Below are 26,049 nucleotides of genomic sequence, written 5' to 3'. Positions count from 1 at the left end.
AAACACTCACCTCAATGAACTTAAATGGTAAAAGTTGGCGCATTTGAGTAAAAACTCACACCACTAAAACACTCTGTTGATTCTGTGCAGCAGCCACACAAGAAGATGAGAAAAACTCATGCAGACAACATTTGAAAATTGATGTCAACTTTTTATGTCAAAAAAATAGCTGTCGCCAGGGAATTCTCTTTATTATTTAATGGTTGCAAACTATTTTACATAAAGGAACAGCTACAGAGTAATTTGGCAATCTCACGCTTTATTTTTGCAGTAGATCAACACAATACGCTGGTTTTATTTTATTCCCCCAAACCTAAATTAGCAAAATGTGCCCTGCCCCACTGCGCTTACAGCTTTTATAAAAAAAGAAAAAGCCCATGCTGCAGGATGGGCACAATTCCAGGGAATGGGCTGAGTTTCATGAGATTTCACATACTGCGTACAGCTGAGCTTGTGGATGGAACATATTGGGAAGCTGCACTTTGTAGAAGTCTGCACAATCCCCAAATTCGCTGGAGCGTGCCCATTTTCCACATTGACCCTACTGAAAACCTTTGTGCCGTGGTATCAAACTCTCAGCAGATTTTGAGAAGAAAACAAAAACAATCGAACTAGTTTTGTGCTAATTTCCCTTGTGTGTCAGATCTATATGTCTAAATCATGTCAGTTTCCGCTGCTAACCATGTGTGACCAAATCCTACTTTCCACTGATCCCACCCTTCACAAGCAGTGAAAATCAAACATTCAGACTTTTATGGATGGATCGGTGGATGGATGGATGTATAAAGCACAAGCCTAGCTGTATCGCAATGAAATGCTGTACAAAGGGGATGCACGCGGTGGACTACAAGTACAGTGTAATGGTTGCTGAGGCATTGAGATGGGCAGATGCTGTAGGAGAGGTAGGAAACTCCAGGCGCAGAGAAATAGGGTTGAATGGAGCCGTCAGTGATTGGTGAGATGTTGTTTGAAGAGTAGGGTCTTCAGGTTCTTCCTGAAGTGTAGATTGGACGGGGGGCAGTCTTATCTGGGTTGGTAACATGTTCCAGATACCGGATGCATAGCGGGAAAGGGTCTATTTCCTGGGTACTCTGACTTGCAGTTCTTTCTTTCTAGATTGGCAATGTTTCGACTTATGGTGGTGCGCTGGGCTCCTGAGATGATGTGTTTCTCGGCCAAGTAGAGTAGGTGATGCAGGCAGTCTTGACCAGGATGCATGTTTTGAAGGAGTAGCGAGTGAATCTCCTTGAGGATGAGGGCGACGGTCATGTTTTCTTATTTATGTGATGAGGAATATGCTGGACTGCTTTTAGAGGGGCCAAGGTGGCATCGGGGACCCTTGAGGGCGGGACGTTGCCAACTTCCAAATGGGAGATGGCCAGGGCTTGGGCAACTGCAGTGAAACTCAGGTCAGGAATCAACGGCTTGACCTGCAGAAGGGTGAAAGTCAGTGCCATGCCGACATATTTTGAATTGGGTGAGAATCGAGGCGTGCATCCATCAAGCCTTATTTCATTTAGCCAACTCTAGACTTGGGCATGCTTGATGGGTTTTCCCAAAAGAATGAATTTGGTCTTTGTAGGGTTGAGCTTCAGGTAGGTGCTTCACATCCGTGCTTGGATGAGAGACAGAGTGCTTCAGTCAATGGATATCATTGATGCAACTGATCTTTACATAAAGCTCTGTCATCTGCGTATTGGTGTATCTTGATGTCAGTGTTGGCGAGGAGCTCCCCCAGAAGGTCCATGCAGAGGTTGGAGATGCAGCAAAGATTCAGGGAAAGCTATGTATTATTATGGTGGACACAGACTAAACCTTCAACTGTATTGTTATTGATAGTTAAAAGGGATGCAGCTGTACAGGCATCCCAGATGGCAGGTTGGATCATAGGCAGGGTAGGGCCTGAACAGGCAAGGCCCACCCAAAATCTGTAAATGCCCACTGAGCAGCGGTGTGTGGGCATTTACAGTTGTTAATGTCCCTGAGGTGGGCCCAACTACATTAGCTTTAGGCCCCACTTGTCAGACAATCCTGGCTACGCCTCTGGGTTGGATTATAGTCAAAGGCGAGGTTGAGGGGTATAAGGGTTCAAGGATGTCCCTCTAATGTGCTATTGTCTGATTGGCTATTAAAAAATCCTTCATAAGTTTGCTCCTTTAATGTACCTGATATGTACTGAATGTTAAAAACGGGCCTGACAGCATCTATGCTAATCTGAAAGAAGAGCTCCTTGTTTTTTTTTTTAAACCGCAGATGTTGAAGCTATAAGATCCATCGATCGCAGCTTCAGTTCTGCCATATAGGACCGGATCCCATCTCACTTGCATGGAGGAAACATCCCAGTCACTCCATGCCTACCAAAACCCTAGCATATCACCTATGAGAAGCAACCTCCGTCCCCCTGCCCTCATCAAAAGTCTGAAAATAAAACCACTCAATTCTTAGTCACATGTGCTGGCTTCCTGCTACAAGCACACACCACCTTCAAAGCCAACCGCGTCATATGCGAAGCTGTCACCGTGCGTGGTCCCTCCTACCTGCCAAACACTGTCGCCATCTTTTGTGATCCCCACACCACAAGAAGACAGGACTTGGCAAGACTGCGACACCAAAAAAAGCAAAAACGAAAGGCCCAGGAATCGGCCATCCTTGGTCTATGCTACCAGATTATGAAGCCACACTCCCGTCACTTCTGTCTACATCAGACTTACCATTATACAGATCAGAAAATAGATCAGGGCCCTCTTCAAAGTGCACCTTCTTGAGATGTATACACCCTGCAAACCCAGGATTCCCAGAATCCCCTCTGATGATCATTCTACAGCCCACTCCACTGTTCGGACCCTCACTACCTTTCAGAACAATGAGATGTTGCCCAAAAACTGTAAAGGTTATCTGTTTTGTGCTCTCCAATTGGTATTCCAGTAACAAATGCTATGTTGTAACGATTGTTCCCTCTATTTTACGGATGCTGGTATAATCCTACCGATGTATAGCACGCCACTGCTGCCCAAAGCTTAATAGCCAACATAAAAACTGTAGCTTTGACAAACTTCTCTCCAGTCCAAACTAAGCCATAGAAAATCTGAAATGGCTCAAACCGAGCAGATTTTGCTGTCAACACTCAAAATCAAGAGAAACATGTTTTGCATTCGACAGAATGTCTCAAGTGGCATGTGGCTTGGAGGAAACATTTTTTGGCTAGCTTGTGTGGTGCTCAGATATATGGCGGCCATGACAGAAAAGATGCCATGCTCTCCCTGTCCTCTTTCTAAGCATCCAGCCCGGGTGTCGTGTTTTGATGATTGATCAGACTGTACTGACCCCGGGTATGTATTAAAAACTCCACAAATCCAAATGCTAATGCGTTTCAGCTGCTATACTCCTCTGCCAAAGCGTGAAGTGTACTTGCCCACTGAGACAAATTTGCATAAACACAACTCTTACCAACACACAGTCATAACCAAGAACATCCTGTGCAAAGCAATACCCCAGGCCAGCGGTCTGAACTCACCAGAGTGACAGCCAAGCCAAGATCTTGCTAATGCACAGTAGCACTGGAAGAGCAGGATCCGCCCAGAGAGGTTAGTACTAGCAGTCATCATCTGGCCCACAGCGGTTGCATATAATTACCCCTGTGCCAAGCTGTCTAGCCAATCGTACACATAAAGTCCCACACTCTAACGCAAGATGACCACATATTGCAAGCTAGAAACCGTGCACTCGCTTCCGATTCATCCGGCATATGTTTGTGGACAGTTCTCCCCAGCCGAGTAGCCAGCAACCCAGCATCGGAACATCTGCCGAGACCATCGGTCTGCTGGGAAATTGCTGACGAATCATATACTCAAAAGTAGTTTTCCACTCTTGAATTATTTGACATCTGGTCTGCTGCCTAAACTTTTTCTTATTACATTAATGGGGCATAGCGACATATCCGTGGTTTCCCCAGAATGCAGGGCACCGACCAAGAGAACTGCAGGAGTCCATCAGCTCGAGGCATCTGCTGCCAGATTGCGCAATGGCACGGAGATAATAATAATGTTCATTCTTCTATAATAACAACTAGAAATGTGGTGAGGAAGTAATGAAACAGGATGGAAAAAGCTCCATTGGACATGCGGCAGATCTAAAACATTTGCCATTCTTGCGCCACACACGGTGCGTACAGCCGCGTATCCCGTGCTGATGCACTCTCCAAGAAGGAAGGTGCATGTATATGGCCAAGAAAATACTTAAGGACTCCACCTTCATGAACCATCTCAGAAGATTTTACGGAAAAGAAGTTCCACTAATAGGTGAACTGTTCCTTGCCCACAAACGGTGTTAGGAGATTGCAGGAGATGCTTCTGCATTTGCGGCATCCTACTGCGGGTGCGCGGCTGGTGGCAGCTCCAGAAGTGCCTCTGTGGACTTGCTATGGGCCATCCTATGCGTCAGCGGTGAGACCACATTACTTATGCTATTGGCCTAGTAATGTCACATGACATACTTTTTCAATCTAAAATGTACTAAATTTCTTTATGTTCGTGTGGATTGCCCTTAGTGAAGCACTATGTTCTGCTAAATTAGGCAATCCACGCGATAGTGTCGTGGTGTAGCAACAACCTGGACACAAATTGAGACAGAAGACAGTTGAGGGTGCAAATAAAAGCATGTTTTCTTTTCCATTCCATTCTTTCTTTTTTCCCCCTCTTTCGTAGGGTGGCTTTTCATTTTTGATGTATTCTTTTTTAACTTTTGTACTGCAAAAGGGCTCGTGAGCCTTGATGTGCCAAAACAGATCTGAAACTGACAGTCAAACTCCCATACCAACCTGCAACCACGCAATTTGCTACTGCAGCACTGCTTTGCCAGCCGATCATAATTAAGGAGAGTAGTCCTCCACAACACGTGTTGCTATGAAATATATCATGTAGGATCTTGTTGATGCTTTTTTTAAAGTGGGTTTTCTGATACAACCTGACATAACGCAACACTCCCCACTCTACACCCCCCACTATTCCCTCCCCGTCCCCTCCCAGTGCACGGGTAGTGGCAATTTTCAAACGTGCTCAAATAGTAATCAGGATATTCCTAGAATGTGCAGTCTTTGTCGGCAATATTGTTCAACAAAGTTTCCATGAAGAGAGTCCAGTATCGACGCCCAATCCTTCAAGAATTTGGTCTGCTCTCCCTGAATCGCATACATGACCCATTCTAGGGAAACGAATTTCCAAAGTTTATGATACCAGCTATGATATGTGGGGGGTCCGTAGATGTCCATTTCTCTGGGCGACAACCAACAGGGCCGCTATAGTTGAATAATATAGAATGCCTTCCTTCGATGTTTCGGCGAATGATTGTAATCCGGCTCGGCGATGCCTAGGAGGACTTCGCCTAAAGGTCTCTCATATTTAAAATCAAACATTGGCCGTATATTTCTTGTTACTTACTCCCAGAACGGTTGTAGTTTAGGGCAGGAAACATGTTGCCAATCCCTGGTTCTCCCACAGTTTCTCCAGCTCGTGTCAGGAATGGTCGGGGTCATCTTATGAAAATATGTAGGAGTGTAGAGCCATTGGAACATTATTTTTAACCAACATTCCCTAATCAGAAGGGATCTTGTCAGGCGGAGGATGTTGGCACAAAGGTTGGCCCACATCTCCTCCGTAGGTGTAGTCTTCACATTTCCCCCCCTCCCCCCCATTTAGTTTGGTAGGGTAATTTCGTTTTCGTGGGTTCATCTTTTAGAAATTTGTAGATTCTGGAGATCAGGTGTTTGTCCCTGGGGTTTGAGGTCAGGAATTGTTCAAATGGTGTAAGAGTTCTCAGTGCTGCTACTCTATTCGGTGGGGCCATCAGCCAATGTCTCATCTAGAAATATTGGAAGTGCTGGGTGTCTTGTAAGCCCAATTCTTCTTTGTATTGGTTAAAGGGTTTAATATTGTCCCCATGGATGATATAGCAGAATTTCGTGCTGCCAGCGGCTTTCCAGTGTGGGAAAGCATTGTCCTGTAGGACCGGGGTGAACTGTGGGTTTACAAAATTTGGGGTAAAGGAGGAGGGAAATGTTGTGATGTGGGGATGTCGGACTGCCTTATCCCCACACGTCTTGCACTATTTTTGTGATCTCACTACAATGAATATTTCAAGGTCTGTTTGCTCTAGTTAGCCATAAAACTCTTCTCCCATTCCCGGGCCTACTAGCGCTTTTTCCATGTGCCCCCATGTCTTGTCTGTGTCCCCCCTGAACCAGTCTTTTAGAATGCGTAGTTGCGCAGCATAATAATATTCTCGGAAATTTGGAAGACCCACTCCCCCTCTGTGTGGTGGGAGAGTTAGTATTTTCAGAGCGATCCGCTGGGGTTTGCCTTTCCATATAAAATTGGACACCATCTTGTGTAAGGTGCGAAAGAAAGCGGCCGGTTTTGAGATCGGGAGGCTTGGAATAAATAGAGGACCTGGGGCAAAAATGACCATTTTAATGATGTTAATCCTTCCCAGCCACAATACTGAAAGTGGGGTCCACGTCTGCAGTTGTTTTTGGATATGCGCTAACTGGGGTTGAAAGTTTGCGGTATATAGTTTCCCCAATGTATATGTAATAGTCACCCCTAAGATTCGAAAGCTTTTGGGAACCCATCGTAGCTGTGTCCCTTCTTTAGCTCTTTTTGCATCGCGTTGTTTGACCGATACATTTAATATTTCTGATTTTGCGATATTAATCTTTAGTCCTGCAACCAGTCTAAACCTTTCCAATTCTTGGAGAGCCGTGCGGAGTGAGTTAACCGGATCTGTAACCTTGAGGAGCATTTCATCTGCATATGCCATTGGTTTATGCATATCTCTGCAGAATGGTATACCTTTGATCTACCTTGTTTGGCGGATTTGTGACAAAAGTGGTTCTAAGTGTAATGTGCATAGGAGGAGGCAAAAGGGGTAGCCCTGATTTGTACCCCTTCATAGCGAGACTGGGAGTGATAGTTGGCCCTTTATCAGCAATCTGGCCAAGGGGGTGGCATAATTGGCTTGTATCATAGCAATACATTTAGGGCCGAATCCCATTGCTCTTAAGGTGTTAAAAAGGAAGGACCATTGGGCCTGGTCGAATGCCTTCTCGGCATCTAGCGAGACAAGCACTGCGGTTTCCCCTTTTTTGGCTACTTTTTTGTCAGCCGATGACACACCCTCCGAAGATTATCATGGTTCTGGCGATTTTTTACAAACCATGTTTGGTCCAGATAGATTAGCGCAGGCATTAGATGTTCCAGACGGTTGGGCAGAATTTGAGAGTATTGTGCAATATGATCCACGTTTAACTGGATCTTTCCCTGGTTTGGGGAAGAAAATTATTTTAGCTTCTTCCATAGTGGCTGTAATTTTGCCAGAGCTGGTGAATTAATATAAAAGGTCAGTAAGTTTGGCGGCTAGAATCGTACAGAACCTTTCATAAAAGGAGGCGGAGTATCCATCCGTACCGGGTGATTTGTTCATCGGGAGTTTTGCTATTACATATAGTACCTTCTCTCAAGTGATTTCTGCTTCTAGTCTTTCACTATGCAGAATGGATATACTATTTAGTTGAATTGCTTGTAAGTATTTGTGCTGGAGTAGTTGGTCAGGCTGTTCCGACTCATACAGGGCTGAGTAAAAGGCCTGAAACTGTGCAGTGGTGTGTTCTGTTGTCGTCACCCTTGTACACGCCGAGTCCTCTACCCGCAGGATTGTTGGGGCCACGTATCTCCATTTGAATTGTCTCACCAGTAATTTATCAGCTTTGTTAGCCTTGATATAATATTTTCGCTCTAAATAAATCAGGCTCCTCTCGGCTTTTTCCGTATGCAAAAGATCTAATTTACCCTTTGCATCCTTATATAACCTCTGGAGTAGTGGGCTAGAGTGTGTCTCCATCAGTTTCATAGCATTTCTAACTTCGGTTTAGAGATCAGATTCTGTTATTTGCTTGAGTTTCCCCCTATATGCTTCTGTAGAGGAGGTCCCAGACATGGCCTGCACCCATGCCCCTCATTTCGAGGTACCAGCAAAGTACTCGCCAAGGTATGTGACGTATGAGGAACAAATGAACCAACAAAGAGCTGCACTGCGACTTTGCTCAGTGTACATTAGAAGATCTGTACTTGTTGAAGCGCCCGTAACCAGAAAGCCCTGGGCAGCATGGTACCCCATGAGACAACCATACCAACCCTTGATACGAAACGATGAGTATTAACAGACTGTCCGTGAGGAAACACAGAGAGCCCTGATGGAAGGCAAATGGTAACGAAACGCAGCCCTGAACAGACTCGCACATGGACAAAGGTAACTCGCCAGCGCGAGCAGCCATTGAATATAAATACAAGAGACACGGAAGACAACACAATGCTGAACCGTAAAAGAAACATGGCTGTGAACCCAGATGGAAGAATCAAACCAGCTAATGGGTGTAAATAGGCTAAAAGCTGGAACCTGTAGCAGATTCATGGTGAACTAACACGTGACTAGCCAGGCGCGAAGAGGTACCACTGCCTGATGTCATCCTGAACCCAGGATGCCATAACATTTCCGATAAGAGACTACAGGTTCGAGGCCATCCTCAGCCAACTAATTGACACATTGCCCTAAAACACTGATTGATGGAAAGGAGGCAGGGTGAATCCTAGGGCACTAGGCACCTGGGTGTCCATTCTGCATGCTGCCAATTAAAATGGAGATTTATGTTTAGGGGTGTAACCTGCCCAATCACAATGGACTGTGTAATCTAGGGTCCTATAGACACTAACCAATAGGACGTCGTACTCATAGTGACGTCAATCACGTGTGATGTAGAAGGATGGGCGTAGACGCCCACCCAATAAGAGTTAACCACTCTGCATGCTCTGTTGCCATATACAGATATAACACCTATACTTAAGTTACCTTCCCTAACCAATTATATTGCATGATGATTTTTTATAATATTAGATGTCAGTGGTGACGAGTTTTGCTCATAAAAATGGCTGTTTGACTGAAGTTCGAGGAAGTCGGAGCGAGACAGGTGATTGCAATGCTGCTGATTCCCCTTTCGTTCCCTGTTTGATGTACTTGTCATTAAAGAGACTTCCCTTTGCCAAACTTCTGAGTCCTCATTATTGAGTCGTGTTGGAGTAAGTGAATCCTGCAACCCCAGACCTCACATGGTGCAGCTATCTTGTTTTACAGGTACCAGAGGATGCGCACTGATCTATGGGCCCGTCAGTGTAATTACGCCCCTCTGTACACTTCAGCCGCTATGATCTCCCCCTTAGTGTTTTTTTTAAATGTGTCCCAAGCATACTTGTCCCTGTTTCTGTGTTGGTGTAAATGGAGAAGTACTCTATTATTTTACGCTCTATCACGTCACAGAGGGCTTAAACTGCCAATAGCATATTTGGGAATTTCCAGCTCCATAATGTGGGTCGGGGTCCAGGGAAAGCTAGGTCTATGGTAATCGGGTTGTGATCGGATATAGTGTGGGTATGTATTTTTGATATTATAACTATCAGTGTGGTCGAGGCCCAAATGTAGTCGATTCTAGAAAAAGATTTGTGTACAATGGAGTAATGGGTGTATGCGGTTTTGTCACCCTGCAGGGTTGTCCATACATCTCTGTGCCTGTTGTTCAAACTTTGCATTAAGGGCTTATGATGCTGCAGGTTGGGTGTATTTGGTTTTGGAGCTTCTAACCTCAGAGGGGTTCCATGTTGTATTAAAATCCTCCAGCAATATCGTCTGCCTTCACTGAAGTGTTCTAGTCTCGTGAGGACCATTTTCAAAAACTCTTCTTGACAGAATTCGGGGCATAGATGGAGGCTACTGTTAGGGTTAGTGGACCTAGTTGGAGAAGTAAAAAGATATATTTCGGCCCTCTTTGTCGGAAACTTTCTTTAGTATCGTCACCTGGGTACCTGCTTTGAACACTAGGAGTACCCCTGTTGTTTTCCCCTTGGAGCTGGCTTGTATGATATTTGGGTATTGTTATAGTTTTAACCTGTGTGGATCTTGGAGACCAATGTGTATTTCCTGAAGTGTGACCAGGTCCGGTTGGTGTGTGGAAATGAGACTTTCTAATTTCCTTCTTTTGACAGGTGTTTAGACCCCTAATGCTGAGTGTCCGGCACCGGAATGTAATTACATTGTGTGGTGATCATACTTTGGGATATCCTGAGAGTTGGAGCCAAAATAGCTCCCTGTGAATTGTCCCTGTGTACCGACCAACTTCCCTCAACATTTGCCCAACCCCTACCCACTGCATCCCTCACGCTCTTTCCTAGAACAAAGATTCCCCCCTCCTTCCCTGGTGTAGGTCACCCTGCTAAACCTTCCTCGGACACAGTCCTTAGAGGCACCCTGCTGATCAAACCAGGAAAAACATGCAGGGTATCCTAAAACCCCTTCCCCTACTTTTTTGGCGGATTACAAGACAAGCTCTAACCGTACCCCGGCTTCATTATGTAAAACAAAGTAAATTTAGTTTGGCGGAAGTCCCCTTCATCAGCTTATTCTTCCTTTTTCAGTAATGTCTTTAACGGTCACAGTGTTCCAGGCGGTTTGATCCAAAGAGTCTTTCTGGGTTTTCCTGCAAGTGCCTTCCTTAGTTGTCCATTCCAATAGCCTAGGTCCCCTGGGGATGTAGTTGCGGGTGGCTGCTGTCCCAGGTTGTTTGTCCAATTCAAATTGCATGATCCGGGCTCGCTCCTCTTTTGATGTCACTCTGTGTTGTTTGCCTTCCAATTAGAAGTGGAGTCCAAAAGGGAAGGTCCATCTGTATGGTACCTTTTTAGCTTGCAGATGCTCCAGCATGCTACGCATCTCCCTACTTTTTTGCAGTGCCAGTTGCGATAAATATTTAAACAGTTGAATTTTGTTGCCGTTGAAAGTGATTGGAGCAGCCCTTCTTGCTGCCTGCAGGATCTGTTCTTTTTGTGGGTAGCAAGCTAGTGCAGCAAGAATGTCTCTGGAGCACGCACCTGAACCTTTGCGTGTTGGGCCCACCTTGTGGATCCTATCAATTGGGATGTTCACCCCCCCTTCTGTGTTCAGGAGGACCTTGAAGATAACCAAGACTTTGTCTTTTAAGTCTGTGTCAGGCACTGAGTCTGGGAGATTTCTAATGTGGATATTGGCCTGCCATTATCTGTTCTCTAGGTCTTCACACTGCAACTCAATATTATGTGTTGTCCTGGCCAAGCCGTCTAGTAGTTCAGCCACTTTTTTGGAGTCGAGGACCAGGTCTTGGGGTGCTATTTCATTAGTGTCGACCCTTTCCTCGAGAGAGGATTTGTCCTTCTTCATTAACGCAAGTTCCACCTTAATTTCGCTAGTGAAGGTATTGAATTGTATCTGCGGGAAGGAGGCGAGACTATCCTGGAACTCCCAAAATCTTTGTTCCATATCTTCTTTGGAAGGATCCATTCTGTTGTCTGGAATATTCAACTTGTTGCTGGCCGAGTCTTGTGTACTGTCCGAACTTGTGTGCGCTCCCTCCAATCTTGACCAGCACTCTTGTATGGGGTTTACCTTGGGGGCGGACTGTTGTAGAGGTCTCTGCACTGTTTTCTCCCTTTCATTCCTGGCATTGGTTACTATCTGTGCCAGAGGGGTCACCTATGCCCCCCTATCTTTCTGCACACCTGCAGCCGGAGGGGCCCAGGCTGAGATGAAGCTTCTTCTTGGGAGAATATCGCTTGTTGGTTGGGGGGGCTTTCCATGGCATCTCCTCCTGGATGTTCTGTGCGATTTGTGTTGTTTGCCCCTACTTACTGGCACCTAAGGGCCCACCTTTTCTCGTATGGCAGGACCTGGGAGGTCTGGGTGAAACCGCAAGGTGGAGGATGTCTTTCCTCACCATCGTGTTGTTGGATGCTCAATGTACGATCTTGGGACCTGAGATCCTCACCAGTCGTGTTCGCCGTGCTTGTTCCCCTCAGCTTGCTGCGTCCCAAACAGGGATCAGTAGGGGGGGGGGAAGAGGAGCAGACCCAGGCATCCCCGGGCTGAACTGTGCCCAATGCAGAGTGCACCTGGAGAGTGGGAGACCGTGGGCCAAGGCCTTTGTTGCGTCATAGTTACCATAGGAATCAGCACACGCTCTACATCAGATGGGGCAAATCCCCGTTTTCCTCTTGACCACCTTCAATGCATGGGAGCCTTCCAATTGTTCCTGTTCCTCACACCCTGTCTCGTTAAGTGTGCATAATAATGGAGGGGATTGCTGCTCACCACTTGTTCATGGGGCCTGGGGTCCTCTCTAGCCAAGCTCACTGTTAGTGCTCCCGCACTTAATGCCTCGTCCTGTATGAGCCCTGACGAGGGGAGGAGAACAGACACAGGTGTCCCCAGGCTTATCTTTGCCCAAAACTAGGCTTCCTCTTGAGCATCTGGATATGTGGAAGTGGGAGGCCGGTCCTCCGTTGCGTTATGGTGGGATGGGCTTCCCCATGTTCGGTGCTTATTTTCTTGACTTCCGCCTGTGCTAAAGGGGGCCAGCACGGCTCTTCCAGCCCTGCAGCCGGAGTCGGGTCAGGGAAGGAGGAAGCTCTGTTCTGCGTCCCTCAAAAGTCTGGCAGACCAGTTGCCCGGCATTAGTCTGATGTTGCACAGAGGGCTCCGCTCTTATCAGCAGTCTGCCTCCACCAAGCTAGAATATGCGTGGGGGCCCTCCAGATGTCCCTCGCAGTGATGCCTGCTGGTTTATCCTCAGCCCCAAACAGAGCTGCACAGACTCCATACAGAGCTGGGCTTCTTTGGGGTCAGAGCTCGGCAAGCCGCGACTCTACTTGCCGGCGGCCATCTTGGAATACGTTGATGCCTTTTTAACCAACACTCTCCATTGCTGCAATGCAGAGTCCTCAGAAAATTCTAAATCAGTCTAAATTTCCAGTCTGAGAAAACCCTGGCACCATGAGTCCTTACAAAGGGCAGATGAGAGCTTTACACATTTGTAGCAGTATACAATTCCTCACGTTTACTCACTCAGTGGTTCCATTTGACACTGGGCAGATGCCCACTTCACCAGTAAAGAGCTCCTGGCAAATTCATCAGATTATTTGCCTTGCTGGTCTCAGAGGGGCTTAGCACTGAATGAGTTGGAATCTGTAACACGCCCCCCACCAAGAGTAGGGTTGGAGCATCTGGGCTGAGAAGTGTGCGAAACCCAGCACCACTGCAGCATGTGACCTTACACTGTCAGGGTACACATGGGTGATGAAAAGGTGATCACAATTGTCCTACCACAGGCTGTACAAAATATAGGTGTGCTAAAAGAGGACTTCCTGAATATTCGCTAAGGGGCTTTTCGTGCTGCGTGTTCATCTCATTAGCGTAACATAAGAGCAAATACAGCGACTTCTCTGACATGGGTTTGTGTTTCATGCCACAGTATTGTGATAAACTGATTATACCCACAACCAGCACCCGCATGATTCGAACATTTCCCCAATCAGCTGAAAGTTTGGCAGGTCTTGCCGCTCAGGTTCTCAAAGGATGGGGCAGAGACGACCCGAGAAAGACACCGGCAAAGGTTGGCGCCTACCCTGACTTTGGGAGATTTCCTGTATGGCTAAAGTCTCGGGGGCCACTATGGATGTTATCAAAGAAGAGTCAGACGTGAGCAGAGAGCGGTCCCATCCTTAAATTTATTATTTCTCTTATATATCCAGAAGCATGAAATGACAGAGTTAAAAACAGCGTATACAAAATGTCCAGGAGAATTATCCACTGTTACTGGGGGGCATTGACAGGTTTATTGATGTCTTAAATTGCTGGTCAGTTTTACTTTGTTAAAATAGGATGCGTTTAACAAAAATAAAAATCAATTGAGCATAGTTTGCCTGAGAAAAAGAGAATATACCCTTATAGGGCCGACTCAGCTTTTCACCCTTCCGAAGTCGATACATTGATTAACATAAAAATGGGAATTGCAAAATCTAAACCTTCTAGTTTCTTGTGCACTTTATATTTTAGATCATTATATAAAATATGTTGGGGTATGAAAAGTGCTAGCAATTGAGTGCGGCCCACACCGATGACAATACAAGTGATATTGGGCCTACCGACCAACCATTTTTCTGGAGGATAGCTCTGCGGCAATGCGCTCGCCTTGGAAGCAAGATGACACGGAGCAAAACAGGTTTGATCCCCGGGTCCGCGCTTAGAAACCTCTGGGTATTAAGCGCGTCATAAATAACCAATCATATCATTTCTCTGGCTAATTTGTGAGTCAGTCTGTCACTGCTGCTCAGATCACCCTCTACTGAAAGCAATAGTCATTATCTATAGACGTTTTCCTGCCTGCATTTCCCCAGCCACTGCAAATCATGAAATATGAAAGGCCACAAAAATACAACATTCTATGGTAACTGGGCACCCTTATGTCTTGGCAGTGGTCCATTAACTAAGGGGCCAATGGCAGTGGTCCATTATCTAAGGGGCCAATGAAGAATGTAGATAGATCACGTTGGGAGTAATCAGGTATTATTACACTGTCTGAAAAAGCAAAATGGCTGCACAGTTGGTTGAATGGGGTCCGAGAGCATTCACCACAAGGTGGCAGCAGGTGCAGAAGCCCTTTGATTGGTTTTGACCCTACTGAATTCAATTCAAGGATATCCAGTTTGGCTGAGGAACATAGTGACTGCATTTGTTTGTGCAGTTTTGAGGTGTGTGGGTATGCATGCTCCAAACAAGTGCTTTAAACTCAAATCCGCTTAACAATCGCAACCGGGGAAATGGTCTAAGAATTTGTGTTATTCTAATACTTCGACCAACACCAGTGACCAATATTGCAACAGCGTTCCGAGTCACTGAAATGTAATTAATTAGACTTTGTCAGACCACAAGAGTCAGTATCACGCCCAGGTGTCTATTGGTGACACCAACATGCAGGCCCTGGGCTATTACGCACAAAATGTACAGTCCACTCGAGCTCCTTGTGAACAGTGCAAATACACTGTGGCGTGCATAGAAAGTATACAGCCTCTGGGCCAGGCAACCACATCCGTTTAGTGATGGAGCAGGTGGCTCAGGCGAGTAATATGTACTTCATAATTGCCTGCAGCTCCATCATTGAAACTGACCAATCATCTCAGACCCACCGACCCACGGACTTCTGCTAACGAGTGCCACACCCCTGCCACTACAGACTCGATTTTTAAAACGCCACGGTGGTACTCTGAAAGTGCTGGCAAATTACACTGGTGCACAAGAGCAGGCGCCTATATGTAGTCTGGCTCTGACATATGGTGCAACGCGTATGCCAACCATGCAAAGTGGCACTGGCTCTGTCCCATATAAGCGCGCTCAGCTTGGGCCAAAATATGTCACTGCACGTTCACCACAGATATTTTCAAAGTAAGCTCCTAGAGGCCCTGACCTAAACATGAGAGCATTGTGCTACATAAAACACCATCACATAAGATTGCACATGCATTAAGTGGCACTGTGCTGCTTGTGCAATAGCACCAGTTGTTAGCCAAAGAAATGACTCTTGCATGGAGGACTCAACCACTGAGCGCCCTTGCGTGTTCACGGAGCATCCACCCAGCCCAGCCAGCGCACACTATGGGGAATTCACCTCAGGATCAAGTCACAGAACGTATGATTCGGGCTCAAACGGTTGCACAAAGCCTTTCTCGATCATTCTGGAAAGTTACACACACAAAAATATATATCTCCTCGGAACGTTCACATTCCACAAGTCAACAGCCCCGTCCAAAGCAGGGGATACAAAAATATAAGCCATTTCAAACAAAATGGGGGACCGCCACAATGGCACTTCTTCCCTGGTAACCGTATCCCCTTCTGCGGTGCCCCTAACATTTGTAAGGCACGCTTGAGCAGACATACCGCAGAAAGGGACGGCCCTTGGGGGATTAAGGAACTTAGCAACGCTCCTGCAGGCTAGTCGGAAAGTCATGTTTAATGATACTTTGCTGAGAAACATGTACGAATTTAATTAAAACATCACTTACTCAACCCGAGTGGAACTAATTGAGCGCATTAATATTCCGACTTTTCATTAATAGGTTACAAAAGGGTTGCAGACGAGGTAGGGGATGGAAGGAATATGCTCTTAGCATTTAATCATAATTCGCAGGGACCTGTGCCTTATTGCCAGCTACGGGACTTTTTTTCCCCCGCGTCTTTACCCAGTAGAATGGATGAGCCCTGAGGAAGGGAAATTGCTTTTTTAATAAAGTGGTCTATTCAGAGCTCCTGCTTTTCTGAGGAGTCTGGAGAGGTCCTTGCTCCAATTGCCTCATCCTCACACCAGACAAGCTCACCCTTTCATTAGCCACCGAGGTCACAGTCAAGGAACGCAGAGAGAAATAACTGGCAGCGACCCGCTCGGCGATGATTTCACGGCCCACGCGGAGCCGGGTCAGACCATGGAGGAACTGTAGGGGAACTGCAGGAAACCAGGGGGGTTTCTGCACACTTTTTTGCATGGAAATATCACACCATTTTAGAAATACAGGCAAGGTTGCAGGGATCTGAATGTCACCTGATCCTTAAAAGCACCCGGGCACTCGGGCCACCTAATAATCAGTCTTTTTTCGCCTCCTTGGAGGAGAACACAGTCATGGAAAAAAGTCGTAGCTAAGGAGCGACCGCACTGATTCGAGACCACCAAACCTGTTGAGGACCACTGGGGGGGGAGGGGAGGGTGGTGGTGGGGGTAACCGCGCTGACATGAATAGCAGCACTTTGCCAGGAGTTTTTTAATGTAATAAAAATAAGGCCCGGGAATCCCCTATGGGCGCAACCAACTCAAAAGTGCCCGGTGGAGCCGTCAACACCATCCGTAAATGCAAGGAATGATTTAGAGCTTCGAGCTACCTAAATGTTTTGATGAGCGCGCATACGTTGTCACCCAATACCACCAACGTTTCAACAGAAACAGAGTATCCCGTAGCGAGAACTAAACAAGCAAATATGAATGTATCTTCCCTTTACCTACCACTAGGTGTTGCCATGCTTTGAACGTTGCACGTAAAATTCTGGAGAACATTTAGAAGCATTTACTAAGAATCATATAAAGTACTCATGGGGACCGAGGATTCCAACCCGGGTCCCAGAATCCAACTCATTCAACAGTTTATCCAATCAAGCCTCACCCTAATTCCCACATTGGTGTTGTGCAGGTCAACTCGCGCCCGGAGGTCCTTGTTGGACTTCTTGCTGAGGAAGTCCTTGACAAACTTGTTGCTGTACTTGAGATTGTCACCACAGCCGCCCCACTGCCAGGCCTCCCGGTTTTCCAGGTCGGGCGCCTCATCGCAAGTGCAGCGCTCCATCCGCCCGGCACTGCAAGCCTTGGCTACTGCGTGGGTGAGCCCAGCCGAGGAGATGGCGTAGAGGAAGGCGGTTTCCTTATAACCTACGTAGAAAAAAAAAATAAAAATAAAAAAAGGCATTCACACAAGACGGTCAAAGATGTACACGGTGTGGGTATCAGACACAAACGTGGAAGGCATAAAACAGGCATTACATGTTAATGCATCGACTGGCATTAATAAATAAGTGTCTAGTAAAGAAAACGACAACTGGAAGTTTTTGGGTACAACGTCCTTTCATCACCTGCATGTTCATCCCCAGGCATTTTAACGTGCACATTCCATCGAATGTGCTCATCGAATTTTTTAGGGTGGGTGCAAAAGGGCAGAGAAGGGTTTGGGCGGGTAGGCAATAGCCAAAAATAAGTGTGGGAGGGGGACTTGAGGGGGTGGGCGAACCCCCCCAAACAAAAAAAAAACATGAGCATTTTCGATGGAATGTGCACTTTAAAATTACAGGGGATGAAATTACATGGAACCAGTTTTTGTACGTGTCGAAGAGCAGGATGGAAAAGTTGCAACCATAGATCCAAGCCGCGTGCATTACACAGCTTTCCTCTATATCCCGACAGGTGTCCCTTTATCTAGGGCTGGTGCAGGAAATGTACGAGTATATTACAATGTTTAAAGTCCCTCTCTTCCCTTTTATCTGTGTGTTCCCCCGTAGCCCTCCCTTGGCCTCCCACCCTATGCTTACCTCACACCACATGAATAATGTGGGGCACTTTCATAATTAGATTTTGTAATCAGTGATTGTTTTGCTAACTTTTGTAACAGATTTGTCATAAAAACGTCATAGTCCCATTAGAGTTTGATTGCAGTAAGTTGAAGGAGTAAGGGAAGGCATAATTAGATGGTTGACATAGACCAAGATGATCTCATTGGGTTAATGGAACGTGGATATCAAAGGCGTATATGGCCAGATCCTCAAAGCATTGAAAAAAGCTTGGTGAATCAGGACCATCGTGTCCATGGAAGAATATTCTACTTAGTGCGAACAGCTATCGCTCGCAGAAGGAAAAGTGCCAGAACCTAGATATGCCCCTCAGAGAAGGCAATCACAGTCTTTTTGGGCTATCACACAATACATGTTGGAATCAGAAGGAAGGTCAGAGTGTGGTCGGATGGCACGCAAGTCCTTCAGCTGGATGAAGACGCATGTGCATTATGAGGCGTTCTACCACGTGGGGCACCACTACTGGCTCCCACACCGAGCACTGTGGCATGGGACGACACTTGGATGATGCTGCATCACCCGCCATTGGAAGAACAAATGGTTGACAGCAAAATCAGCCCAGCAAGACCAGGGACAAAAGTGAAGGTATACCCAAAACACCCTGACTAAAGCACAGCAGAGATGGCCCTCCAGAAAAGGATCACTTGATGTCCACACAGCTCTGCGACATGATTGGATGCTGCACTAGCCAATATATATGTTATTCTGATGCTCGACTGCTGTCCCTGAAGGTTCCGCCTGTAGGATATCCCCAGATACTGTAGGAGAGCCCCCTGATACCTAAATTGTGTATCCACCGCCATTAACTGTTCCCGCTGAGCTACATGGCTGCTCTCTGATCAGGGTTGTGCTACATGTACTTTGGATTAATCTTTTTGCACCTCATAAAAGCAATACAATTTAAAAAGAAATGACGCTATGGAGCTTCAGTAACCCCCAAGGGGTATATACAAGTGTTTACACCCTTTCACCTTTTGTTCTACAACTTTACTTTCAGGAAAGTGGGTTTTGCCGTTCAGGAGCCTACACAGTTCACTGTTGTGTCAGCATATGCACACTGACTGCTGGGAAAATCTGCAGAAGAGGTATATCAGCAATTAAGCCTGGGTGAGTCTCCCCACACCCCCCCCCTTCCGACCCTCCCCAAGTGAATTCCCACGGCCCCAATCCCCAGATTCAGTTGAATCCAGGAGAACCAGGAGAACCGTTGTGTCTGAAATTCTCTCACGAATTTGGGAAGCCGATACACAGAATTGCGCATTGTGAGAAGATTCGGCCTGGTTCGTGTGACAAAAGTAGGCAGGCCGCAGAGTGTTCATTTTCATTACATTACGTGGCAAAGTAACCACAGAAATAGTGCATGACTGTGAGGGTAGCACCCAGTATAAGCGAAAACCTCACAATTGCAAGGACTCTTGTGTTCCCGTCGTGTGCAGATTGCCCAGCTGTGAAATGGCATCAAGGGGGAGACACAAATACATTTTCTTCTGCAAAAGTCAGCAAAGGACCACTCCGAAAAACACTTCACCTGCATGTACTTTTATATCCTGAACTGATCAAGGGCCTAATTCCTGGAACGTTCAGCGCGGTGCAAAGTGACTTCGCACTGCTAAAAAACACGTATACGCCGGGCTTAGTTCACAGGGCGTTGCAAATTGTATTTTTGTGGAGCGACCTCACTTTGCACCGGGTTAAATGTTCCATGAATTAGGCCCTTACAGGCCCCATTCATGGAATTTTTTTTACACAGTTCAAATTGACTTGGCACTACTGAAAAGTGACTTTGCACTACCGACATAAACCCTGGTTCATGGAACTGTGCAAAGTGTTTTTTTGCAGTGTAAAGTTAGTGCAAAGTTCATTTTGTACTGCAAAAAGCACTTTGCATGGACTTTGCACAGCAAAAATACACTTTGCACAGTTCCATGAATCAGGGTTTGTGTCTTGTCGCGCCTAGAAACACTTGTGTACAGGCACGTTATAAATGCCATCTAATATCACATATCCTATCAGTTCCCAGAACGGTTGAACAGTTCATTATGTGTATGGCAATTAGCACACATAATAGGTTCTGTCTTAAAGGGCAGTGCTCTTTTACACGTTGCTGTATCGCCACAAGAACAGTGACAGCTCAAGGTGGCTGGCAGCTAAATACACATTTCACCCTCCTTAGGGGTCATCAGTGCTGCATTGACTGAAATGTGTGTGGTTAGAGTATTGGGTAATGTTTAGTAAAAAAAACATCGATTTTATGAATGTTAGCTTCTGCCTGAAAGGTGAAGGTAGAATAGGAAACGTCAGCTAAATTGCACGTTACAGTGATCCCTCGCCTCCCAGTAGCCATCCCTGGGAGTTGACCTTCAGCTCAGATTCACCGATTCCACTGAGCCAGGAATTGTGGGTATGAAAACTCAAAAGCACATACAATGCACCGCAATCATTGCATTGTAGTTTGGCCCATACATAACATGTGTTATTACAACTCAAAGGCACTCGATTGATTAAATTCACAAGGAAAGGCCGAACCTGCCCTTCTCAGGATTCCAACCTTTTGCCTGCATACTGCGGACTTAACACGGACTTCAGGCGTGTTAACATGTCAGCCATCTGTCGTAGTTCAGGGCCTAATTCACAGAGCGTTTTCTAATGGGGTTTTGCCATTACACAACTCTTCTGTGAAACAGGCCCTTAATGTAACTATGTTTCAGATGTGTTTTTTCTAAGAGCAAGGCATCTAATTGCGGCTAAATACATGGAGAAATACATATAAGTTTAAACTACGTTCTGTTGACAATGGTTTGTTGCTCGGAAAATCGTGATTTCAATGCAATTTATCACCATTTGAAAATACGGTGTGCTTCAGTCCGGGGAAATTCCCTGCATTCCTTTGCGAGCTAAAGTGAGGGGGCTGGGCTAACCTCAGTGAGAGGACTGCCCAGCTTCAAGTCCCCCAGGAAGGGCTGCTCTAATGCTACCCAGCATGGCAAAGGCACAAGAGCAATCGAGGAAGGGAGTGCTCTTTAAAATGAGGGACTCGGCAGCGACATACATAGGCATGCATAATCCCCCCCCCTGATCACTCGAATAATAGCCCTTGAAATGTTCACTAAGCATTCTCATTGGACAATATGCAGGCTCTGCGAACGGGTAGACTTTGCAGTTTGGTCAGAATGCCACATTTGAAAACCAGCGGCTGCGCGGCAAGCACCCGAAGCCTGTTCTCCAAAACAGCCCAGTCAGATTTGCTTACGATCAACAGGCCTGCGCATGCGCACCCACAGTCAATTCCCCAAAACTCCAAGGCAGAGTGAAACTTTAGCAACATCCCATGCATACACACGTTAATGCAAATACGAACGGCAGACCCAGGCAGTAGAGACGGCTAATCTGTCTGTTACATATTCATCTAAAGGGATAACTTGCATCCACCTTTAATGCCCCTTTGACTTGGTTTTCTTTCATATTAAACTGTGGCCTTGCTTATAATAGCCAGCAATGCCCTTGCTGCACCCCAGCTTTTAATTCAGTCTTCAGGGCCTATACGGCCCAGTACGGCTATCAGACCGAGTCCGTACAGCTTAATTAGCACCCGACGGGGGGGGGGGGTTCGGCCAATGAGGAGGCTTGGAACAGGGTCCTTACCACACAGGGAAAGACCCCGCTCCAAACCTCCTCAGAGTGGGAGGCCGCCATCTTCCCCTGCTGAGAATCGGGGTAAGTGCACTCCCCCTTCCCACTTACCTTCTGCTGCGTTGTCCCTCACTGGCTCTGGAAAAAGGACTGTTCCTGGCGCATTTCCGTCCTGTGATTAGCCACCATGGAAAGTGACAATGGACTACGGGTAGTCCCTTCTCATTTCCATGGCGGCCACTTTGTTTGCTTACATTTTTATGTTTAAATGTTTTCATTGGCGGCCATTGAAAGGGAGAATGGACTAAATGTAGCCCAATTCCCATTAAGGTCTTCCTTCTGGTACATAAGATACCATCGTCCACAGTTTAAATGCAGCAGGTAATTGTTCTGGATTGAGTGCTCATCACCAATGACCGTAGTTGAAGCGGTTTTCAAGGCCTGAGTTCTGATTGGTGTTCGTATCGCAGGTTCTTTTTAGTTCTAAGGTTAATTAGTTGGTGCATAAAGGGTGGTTGTGGAAGGATTCAACATGTTAATGGTTATGTGAGAATGTTTATGGAGACGGGGCAGAATCTTCAGTCTAGAGGTGTAAGCAGCTTTCCCAAAGCATCAGTTGGTTACATTGAGTCAGAATGGGCAATGCTACCAAAGAAAGATATTACCACATACATTGTTGCTCTGCACATGTTTTTGTTGGTCTCTTTAATGTAATTATATTTGCAGGTCCTAGAGAGGTGTCTGAAACCTTTGGCTCTTCAGATGCATTGGACTACAACTTCCATCAGGCCTAGCCAGCATGTTGAATGTGAAGGGACGATGGAAATCGTAGTGCAAAACATCTGGAGAGTCTCAGCTAGTAGACCCTGCATTGCAATAATTGCTAAATCACTAGAGCTATATGGAGGCTTGTGTACTGGTGCAAATTATGATGTGTTTTTAGGGGTGATTTTCTTGCTGGGACCATTGTGTAGCTTAGAATGTCAAAGGGCATTTTGAGGAGAGTTTAGCTCATCAATTTACATTGTTTCTTTGAGAAACATTAGGGTTTAGTTAGTGCATTGTTATGCTACGTGATAGATGCAATGTTTGCAATCAGCATGGTCTTTTGTTGCTGATCCTTAGTTGTGCATGATGTTTGAAGATGCAAGTTTGTGTCAGTGTTCACTATATCAATGGAACATTACTATTATGGTTGACAAAGCCATTGCAAAATGGCTAAATTTAGGCTCTTGAAATTGTATTATATTTCTGAAAAGTACAAAGCATTTTTCTAATGCGTGGGAACACTTTTAGGGCTAACATAATTTGTAATGTAATCACACAGCTGGTAAAGGATATGAATTATATGCACCGTTGTGATTTGTGTGCCAATGTCAGCATCCAACCTACATTTACACTATACAATTTCACTAAATTGTATTAATTTGCGATGCATGCCAGATTTACAAAATATTAGCAAGAACCTCATCTTAAATCAGAGGTTGCAGGGCGTGCATTCTCTAGATCAACATCTTCTGAAATTAATTTGGAATGCCATTGTTGACATGCCGATGTGGCAGTGCCCGCAGTGCAATTAAAATGTCGTAATCCAATCACCAACACTTTAGACAGGGACGCCAGTTCACCAAAATGTCCAGCGGCAAGGAAGCAACTTTAAAGATAGTTTAAACCCGACCTCATGACAACACATGATCTTTGATTCTGATGGTACCACAGGAAGTGATGCAACATGAACTTTGGCACTGTTGAAAATACAGGACTTTCAAAAGAAAATGAATCCAGCAATAGCATTACATTTACAAAAATAACAAAAGTACTACTTAAGGAGAAGGGCATCATTACGGGTTTGGCGAAAAAGTGGAGGTAATTCTGCCGTTTTAGCGCACCACCAAATTTCATATTTTGGTGGAAGTGGTCATTCCTCCGGTGAGAATTCTGCCAAAAAGCACAAATGGAGTACTGTGGACTCCAGTAAAACGGGATTTACACTGCCTACCGCCACTTGTAATCCCATGGTAAACCCTCTGGACCAAGTGGCGGTAATGATAATTCTGTTATATATATATTCACTGAAAAATCTTATGTTAAAGTTTAGTTCAATTTAACAGATTTATCACCAAAAAAAAAAAATACCGGAATTCAGCAGATGTTGAAAGTAATGACTGTCTTAACTCTGCGTGTTCACTTTGATGTCCCCCATAATGCTATGTCCCACATAATCTTGCTCCCCTATGCTCCTGTGCAGCATTGTGTTGGCTAATTTTGGGGTTTTCTGTGCAATTTTCGGCTGCCTTGCAGCCTGATGAGCTCCCTTTCTCTACCCCAGCTCCCTTCTTTCTCTCCCTCTCCCCTGCACCCTCACAGCCTGCCCTCGTATGGCGATTGGCCCTTGGGTCTAGTGTTTGTAGCATCTGTGTGGTGCAAGGGGAAGCAGAATCCTTGTTGCTGAATTTCCAAGCCTGGCAGCCACCTGATTAGGTATTTGTTTTCCACAGTGTGTGCTCTGCTCTTGCGAAGCATTTTGTTTGCCTAATTTTGGGGTTTTCTGTGTAATTTCCAGCCACCTTGGGGTCTGCTGAGCCCCCTTCCTCTGCCCCAGCCCTCTTCCTTCTCTCCCTCTCCCCTGCCCCACTCCCAGGCCACCCTCATATCGTGATCGGTCTATTGTGCCCATTTACACAACACAACAGGGCAGCCCGCTACAGCCCTTTCGGCTAAAGTCCCTGAGGAAAAGGGTAGCTCCAGCAGAAGCAGCTCCAGACCATGTTGATTAACAAATACATTTGGATGGAAATGTGAAGATTAGCGTGCATCACATGAAGATGGAATTGCGAAGATTGGCATGCATCACATGTAGATGGAATTGTGGAAATCAGCATGCATCACATGTAGATGGAATTACGAAGATTAGCATGCAACACATGTAGATGGAATTGTGGAAATCAGCATCGATCACATGTAAATGGAATTGTGTAGATTAGTGGAATTACGAAGGTTAGCGTGCATCATATGTAGATGGAATTGTGAAGATTAGCATGCATCACATGCAGATGGAATTGTGGAAATCAGCATGCATCACATGTAGATGGAATTACGAAGATTAGCATGCAACACATGTAGATGGAATTGTGGAAATCAGCATCGATCACATGTAAATGGAATTGTGTAGATTAGTGGAATTACGAAGGTTAGCGTGCATCATATGTAGATGGAATTGTGAAGATTAGCATGCATCACATGCAGATGGAATTGTGGAAATCAGCACGCGTCACATCTTGATAGTGAGGCCACTAACCAACCCTCTCTATGCACCTCTCAAACTCTAACTAAACTCAACCATACCTCTAAATCACAACAAACCGTATGCACTGCACTGCAACAACTAAACAAACCACACATAGCCCCACAAAACACCACATGACAGCTACCAACCGAAAAACCCACCTAAGCTCAGTGAACGGTGTAAACCGAACTGAAGCTGCCAACACCACATCACAGTCTCTTGTGCTTTTTGCCACTCAGTCCTGCTAATGTACCCTACCCTCTGCTTTTCAGACCCACCAGAGCACCGGTGGACCACTCCGGTGGTGACAGTGCACGGTATAAATATCCTTTAACATAACATAATGCCAATGTGTATGTCAATGTGAATCCTTTCTCTTATAATATGTATGTGCTTCTGGGCTTTGCAACAGGAATGTGCTGAGTTAGGCCGGTCAATGAATCAAAAATGATTAGCCATTCTTTTTTTTGGGTTTCCTATGGCGACCTCCGCACTATAGTTAGCTAACAAACTGCCATTATGTGCCACCGGCACATCCATAATAAGCCAACTACACAACCATCATATGTCATCAAGAACCGCATGTTTGGGGCGGGCTTTTATTTACAGAATAGGCTTCAATACTAGGTTAAAGTAATATGACAGAAACCGGCGCAAGTGTTCTCTTATTGTGCCAAAGAGCAGTCTGAAAAATCTAAGAGGAACATACTCATGTGCCATGTAACCGGCTCATAAAGTCAGCTACAGGTGATCAGCAACAGTCTCTTAGCTATAGCCAGGAGATGGCCTACATTCCAAGAAACAAGATGCTGTGCCCAGGAATAGACTATGTTGTCCAGCCATAATCCTATATGCCCAGGTACAGTTTAATGTGATCAGCCTCAGTCATCATATGCCAGGAAGTGGATTGCAAGCCCAGTTCAAGGCCCCCCCTCACATTTAGTTATAACATTGGGCAGCAGATGAAAACTAACTTCCCAGCACTGCTTGATTATCCAAGCCGCAGCCTTATTTACCACTTCTCTCTTTTATTTCAAGCTACAGCCTCATTAAAAGATACCACA

At 45.7% G+C, this 26,049-nt stretch overlaps 1 protein-coding gene across 1 annotated transcript in view; it reads right to left on the bottom strand.

Moving 5' to 3' along the window:
* WNT9A (Wnt family member 9A) overlaps positions 1-26,049 on the bottom strand; it is a 239,158-nt gene that overhangs the window by 19,997 nt on the left and 193,112 nt on the right. Inside the window, exon 3 of the mRNA XM_069647079.1 lies at positions 17,115-17,377. Coding sequence (XP_069503180.1) covers positions 17,115-17,377 — 263 coding nt within the window. The remainder of the gene's footprint in view (positions 1-17,114; positions 17,378-26,049) is intronic.

The sequence above is a fragment of the Ambystoma mexicanum genome, chromosome 2q, assembly GCF_040938575.1.
Source record: "Ambystoma mexicanum isolate Mex_15411 chromosome 2q, UKY_AmexF1_1, whole genome shotgun sequence".
Classification (NCBI taxonomy): Eukaryota; Metazoa; Chordata; class Amphibia; order Caudata; family Ambystomatidae; genus Ambystoma; species Ambystoma mexicanum.
The sequence above is the reverse complement of the archived record's forward strand: the minus strand, read 5'-3'. Positions and strand labels throughout refer to the sequence as shown.